This window comes from Monosiga brevicollis, genomic scaffold (assembly GCF_000002865.3).
Source record: "Monosiga brevicollis MX1 MONBRscaffold_15 genomic scaffold, whole genome shotgun sequence".
Taxonomy (NCBI): domain Eukaryota; class Choanoflagellata; order Craspedida; family Salpingoecidae; genus Monosiga; species Monosiga brevicollis.
The window spans coordinates 636,469-642,194 of NW_001865052.1; the positions used below are offsets into that span (position 1 = coordinate 636,469).

Genomic DNA, 5,726 nt, shown 5'->3' on the forward strand with positions numbered 1-5,726 from the left:
GCCCCCCCCCCCCCCCCCCCCCCCCCCCCGCCCCCGCTTGTTTTCCGATCTACGCTCACCTTCCACAATCATCGTCTGCCTGGCTCTGTCAGCTACACGATCGAGGCCGGTGTTTGCTATCTGGTACTCTGTGACAAGACCTTTTCCAAAAAGCTGGCCTTTGGGTATTTGGAAGAGCTACAGCGCGAATTCTCTGTCAGTGGCTCCACCCTTTGGCTTTCCATCACCCGAAGCCGCTTGCCCCACCGCTCACCCCTTTCTCTGCCTTTGCACATTCCCTTCGTTTGCCATCCCCTGCTTGTCTGCATCCCCGCAGGAAATGTACGGCAACCGCATTGATACGGCTGCACGACCATATGCCTTTATCGAATTTGGTTCGTGGCCAGGCCCATGCTCCTCATTCTGCTGCTGAATTCTGCCACCCTGAAGATGGCTCTCACACTCCCACACACTCCGTGCCATCAATGCTGTAAAGATGGACGCATGCAGAAGCTGAAGCGAGCATACGAGGACTCACGTGCAACCAACCGTCTGGACAAGATCAACGCCGAGCTCATGGATGTTCAAAGGATTATGGTCAAGAACATCGACGAAGTCTTTGAGCGCGGGGAACAACTCAACTGTTAGTTTGGCTTGGGTCCTGCCCGGCTCGTGCTTCATCACGGCTCAAACATTTCCCTACACACGTCTTAACCATGCCTCGTTGCTATGGCCAACCCATCAGCCTTGTCAGACCGCGCGAGCTTGCTGCGGGATCAGTCGTCCAAATACTTGAAGGTACTCCCGTTGTACGCCTGCACGTTTCCAAAGTGTTTGGTGTGTCGTGCTTGTCGCAAACTCATGGCCGACTGACCTCTCACAGGACGCCAAGCAGCTCAAATGGAAGGCCATGCTGCAAAAATACGGCCCAGTCGCAGCAACTAGCTTCATCGTTCTAGTTTTCATGTATATTTTCTTTGGCATGTAGTTTGGCTGACACTCGTGCAGCTCCGTTTTGTTGAACGCCCCTGCCCACAATCATGACGCCAGCAAACCTATTTTCCTAGATGCACGGTACGCACAAGCGAGACACATGACGTTGGAGAGCTAGAGACAGAGACAGACAGAGACAGCAAAGAGAGAAGAAAAATAAAAGTCATCAAGAGAGAGAGAGAGAGAGAGAGAACAAACAACCAAATCTGATTTTAATTTTGTTGGACGGCACAGAGCTCAGGCTCGAATGGGGCCATCGTCTCGTCCATCGTTCCTGTGGGCTGCAGTGCCATGGCCACCACATGGTCAGCAGGTGTCTATGTCCTGGTCGGTGTGCTAGCGGGTACAGTTTTGGTTCTATTGGCTGAGCTTCTGCTCCTCCATGGTACGCCCTCGATAAGCGAAACCATACCCCTGAGGGCACACCATGTGCGGAGAAGCCCTCCTTGACAGGTGCTTTGCATTCTCTGAGCAGGTTCTCATGGGCCTGGGGCGCCTATTGTGGGCTCCGATGCTGCTCTTGCTAATCCTCAACTCCACAAGTAAGCCGAGCCGTGCCGTGCGTGTCCACCCGCGTGTCACCCGACTGGCACTGACATATCCCTTTGCACTTTCACAATAGGGTAAGCGTGTCAGGTGTCGAAAGCGTGCTGTCCCGACTGGTCCATCAAACTGGCAGCCACCGCTTTTCACAAGTCTGATTGTCCGATGGTAGAGCCACGACTCGTCGCTGCTGGCTCGCCGCTACGCCGATCTGAGTGCGGGTAAGCGCCCGGCGATGGCTACGGGTGTGCCTGCGTGCATGCAAACCTTGGTGAAAGTGTGGCAGAAGGCAGTCGTCGTTTTCGGCCCCTCAACCCCACCCATCACCCCACCTTTAGCTGAGGAGCACAAGCGAGCACAGCGAGAAGCCCATCATCAACGCCAAGACCTCATGATGGCCGCGCAATCCCTACAACACCTCAATGCCGAGGTCAGCGACGACCATCTGGCAGGACGCTGGCGCAACGCGTCGCAAGCTGAATGGTGCGTCTACTCCATCCCATCCCAAGTGGCATATGGCCATCAATCTTGCTTCATTTCAAGATGGCGCATGCAGGGCTACCCGTGTGTTTGTCTCGCTGCCTTTCGTTCCGTGCTCAACCCGCTGCACCGCCTAGGCTCACCATGCTACGGCGCCGCGGGTGCCGGGAAGTCGACTACGGTCGCAAGCCCCAGTGTTGCAACCCCGTCTACTTTCCAAACTTCACTACACCCATTCGGTACATGTCCTTGTAGCACACATCTCCTGGGAGCTGTCCCAATCCGTAAGCTCTTTCTCATTGTCGCAACTTTATATCGCCTCAGGCACATGATCTTTGAGAGCCGGTTTGCATTTCGCGCATACAAACTTGAATATGTTCTTCATGGTGGCAGCATTGCCTTTGTTGGCGATTCAATCTCATCGCAGATTTATGACGCAATTCGCCAGCGCGCTGTGCGCGAAAAGTTCGGTTCGTTCACCCCTGGCCTGCTAGCCGCTTGGCCCAGTCTGCTTCACATCGAGCTGATTCGTCGTGGTCGACAGTGGCGGTCCAATTTGCAGAGCATGAAATGCCCGCGGCCTGCGCTGCAGCCAGTCATATCTATACTTCACGCCGTGGTAAGGACAGCAGCAACATTGATGCACCATCGCATTTGTGCTCATCGTTGCTGTGAGCGATCTAGGCTTTGAACAGCTGGCTTTTGACTTGCTGCTCTTTCGCACCGACCGGGTATGCACCTTCCTTTTTTTTTTTTTTTTTAAATGACCTGCTGCTCTTCCTCCCACTTTGGCATCGCTCTGGTTTTTTTCTTTTATTCCTTTTTACAAAGTTTTTCTTTGCACATCAAGCACGAGGCTACCCCCAAAGACGCGTTCGCTATGTGCTGTTTGCTCATCGCGACGGACAAACGACAACACAGGCCGCTCGCGCAGAAGACATTGCCACACAAGCCATGCCGCTGCAAGGGTTTACGAAAGAACATATTGTGGTTTGTTTCATCTGATGTAATGGATTTTGCGTCGTGATTCATAGTTCAGTCTGGTGCCCAATGTTGCGATGCTTTGATCGGGATTGCGGCAGGTGGTCAACATGGGGCTGCACTACTCAAATGCGCACTCGGATGCCTTTGAACGGGATATACGTTTCTTTTCCGAACACATGTCACGCTTCAATACCAAGCCACGTTGGTCCAGCTGCCTTCCTCAAGTCCATCAAGTGGCGAGTCTGGGTGCAAATTTTCACGTGAGTCGAGTGCGTAGGATCCTTCGCCATGTGGCGTGACATTACGCCCCAGCATTTTCAGGGGCGCAGCAGCCACGGCGACTTGGGTGACTACCATAATCGTGACCCAGCAATCAATCACTGTGCCCCCTGGTATGATGCAGCCCACAATATTGGCTTGCTGGCTGCGACCCCTGCTGTGTCCGCAGCATGCGCGAAGTGTAAGACTCGACTTGGTCCCAACTGTTTGCGTTGCTTGTTTTGTCTGTGGGCTTTTCTTAGGAATCTCAAAGCCGTGGGGGCGCTGGGAATGCACAACAGCCAGCTAAACACAGTGCTGTACGCTGTGGCCAAAGAGTACAAATTGCTCGTGCAAGCTACTGTCCCCTATCTATGGAACCGTTATGATGCCCACATGTTCGTCACCATGGACTGCAACCCCGTTGTGGTTTTCAGACCATTCTCGTCTCACAAGCTTTGTGGCGCTGTGACAGCGAAACGCGACAGCCAAGCAATGGCCATGCCTTGGATTGCACGCATTGGTGCCAAGTACGTCATGGTGAACATCACTAATAAGAGAATTTATGTGAAGCCCGTGATGGAGCCGCTGCATGGTTGCTCGCCGAAATCATCGATCACCCGCAAACGCCTGCGCGGTTCAAATAGATGGTGTTTGATGTTTTTGAAGATGGCCTCATCAGCACCTTGGCACGCCATTATGGGGCGGAAAGGGTACGCGATGCTGTCTGAGGTCAACGCGCACGATTCGTGAGGTGGGTATGAATCACATGCAGCACAGGGTGAGATTTGTTCCGTTTAATTGAAGCGCCATGCAACGATGATGGCGTTGGTGCGGGCGGTAAAGGAGAAGGCGGCTGCAGCGTGCTGGTTTCTCATGTGATCACGCGTGTGGGAAGGTCAATTAGTTGTCGGAGGTTTGATCCATCGAATCGCTCTTGGCCGCCTTTGGAGGCACTTTGCGGCAAGGCTGTGCCGCGTACAACATCATGTACGCGGTATGCCAATCAGCTAAACAATGGTCAAAATGAAATGAAAACCACAAAGAGCAAACCATGAGTTGCCTGGTAGTTCACACGCCTGGCGATTGAAATTGAGTTCCAAAAACGAACCTCCGCCACTGCCGGAGAGCGCCAGAATGTCCTCGGGCTTTTTGACTGAGACCTTATCGTCGTCAAAGAGAAGCCAAGAGCCTATTTGTGCGCCAGGCAAAAAGGACGGTCATTGTACGGCAAGGACACAACTAACTTCGCTTGCTTGGTAAAATCAAGACGGATGAATGCCAGCAAGGATCGAAAGAAGCAACTCTGGGCACTGACCGTCATCTTGCTTGACCCACGCCACGTAATGGCCCGAGTTTGAAGAGCGGCCCTTGTGCGTCAGGACAGCCTTGAGCTCATAGTATGCCGAGTTGTTGCTGCCAGGATCTACGGGATGCACGGAATAGAGTTGTCAAGCACCAAAAGGGGTGATTCGTTTCATTGAGTTGGAATAAAAAAAAAAATTAAAAAAAAAAAAACATCGAAAAAGCGAGCATCTCTTCTCTCGACGCTTCCATTCAAACTTTGCTGTGTTGGCTTCCGAGCCGATATATGCGTACCATCCTCGAAGCTGGTGGGCCAGGTATCGTCGGAGTCGTCAGACACGGTTTCCGACTTGTTGCGCTTGCCGGCAGCGGCGGCGGCTTGTTCTGCTTCCCAGTCGCGAAGCTCATCGAAATGGGCCCGGGCAGGTGCCAGCTTTTCCTTGAGCTCAGCCGAGCACAGCTGGAAGGCGTCAAAAACCAGCGGGAACTTGACCTCTTTGCGGATCTTGCAGTTCTCGCCCGCTGAGCGCTTGAAGTAGAAGCTGCAGCATGAGTATTGCGTCGTTCAGACAACGATGTGCATGAGACAGTGCGAAAGGCGCTTGACGTGGTGCACAGTGAGGACAATTACCAGAAGCATGCCCACGAGGGATACTCACCGAACAAAGTTGACGGTTAGAAACTCAGGAAGGCGGTCAATCTGAGCTGACTTTTCGTAAACAGCATCGCGACCTACATTCAAAAAGCACCATTGCAAGTGGATCAGGACTCAAGCGCAGTCCAGCCGACCTTGATATCGCAAGAGAAAGCAAGAAAAGATAGGCAGAAAAAAAGGCCAGCGAGCAGCAGCAGCGTGAGGACGGGACCAATGAGGCATCAAACGGACCAAGGGTATCGCTGTGCTTGGTGATTTCTTCCTTGAGGGCACGCTCAAGGCCGGCCATCATGTAAGTAACGTCCTTGTCAATATGGCACGAGAGTTGCAGTTGGCGAGAGGTAGATGAAGCGACGGCCTCATCGGGGGCTTCGGTGTTGCGCATCGTCTCCTTGTAGCGAATGCCAAAATAACGTTGCACAACTGAGGCGCCATCCTGTTGCAGCGTCATGTCGAGCGAGCGCATCACCTCGCCCCAGCATTCGGCAGCATCACTGCATCAACGCGACAGAAGTGAGCTCCACACCAG

The 5,726-nt window shown here is 53.2% G+C and overlaps 2 protein-coding genes across 2 annotated transcripts in view; one reads left to right on the forward strand and one right to left on the reverse strand.

The window, feature by feature from the left end:
* Positions 1–3,000, forward strand: part of MONBRDRAFT_37661 (uncharacterized protein) — a gene marked incomplete at its 3' end in the record, with an annotated part of 3,673 nt that extends 673 nt beyond the window's left edge. The window contains exons 3-8 of the mRNA XM_001747021.1: positions 93–195; positions 317–374; positions 476–622; positions 1,854–1,998; positions 2,320–2,614; positions 2,827–3,000. Of these exons, the coding sequence (XP_001747073.1) occupies positions 93–195; positions 317–374; positions 476–622; positions 1,854–1,998; positions 2,320–2,614; positions 2,827–3,000 (922 nt within the window). The remainder of the gene's footprint in view (positions 1–92; positions 196–316; positions 375–475; positions 623–1,853; positions 1,999–2,319; positions 2,615–2,826) is intronic.
* A 1,140-nt stretch (positions 3,001–4,140) lies between these two features.
* The window catches only part of MONBRDRAFT_26706 (uncharacterized protein), a gene marked incomplete at both ends in the record, with an annotated part of 3,479 nt that continues 1,893 nt past the window's right edge, over positions 4,141–5,726 (reverse strand). Inside the window, 6 exons of the mRNA XM_001747149.1 lie at positions 4,141–4,247; positions 4,349–4,429; positions 4,556–4,663; positions 4,837–5,084; positions 5,202–5,274; positions 5,429–5,633. Coding sequence (XP_001747201.1) covers positions 4,141–4,247; positions 4,349–4,429; positions 4,556–4,663; positions 4,837–5,084; positions 5,202–5,274; positions 5,429–5,633 — 822 coding nt within the window. The remainder of the gene's footprint in view (positions 4,248–4,348; positions 4,430–4,555; positions 4,664–4,836; positions 5,085–5,201; positions 5,275–5,428; positions 5,634–5,726) is intronic.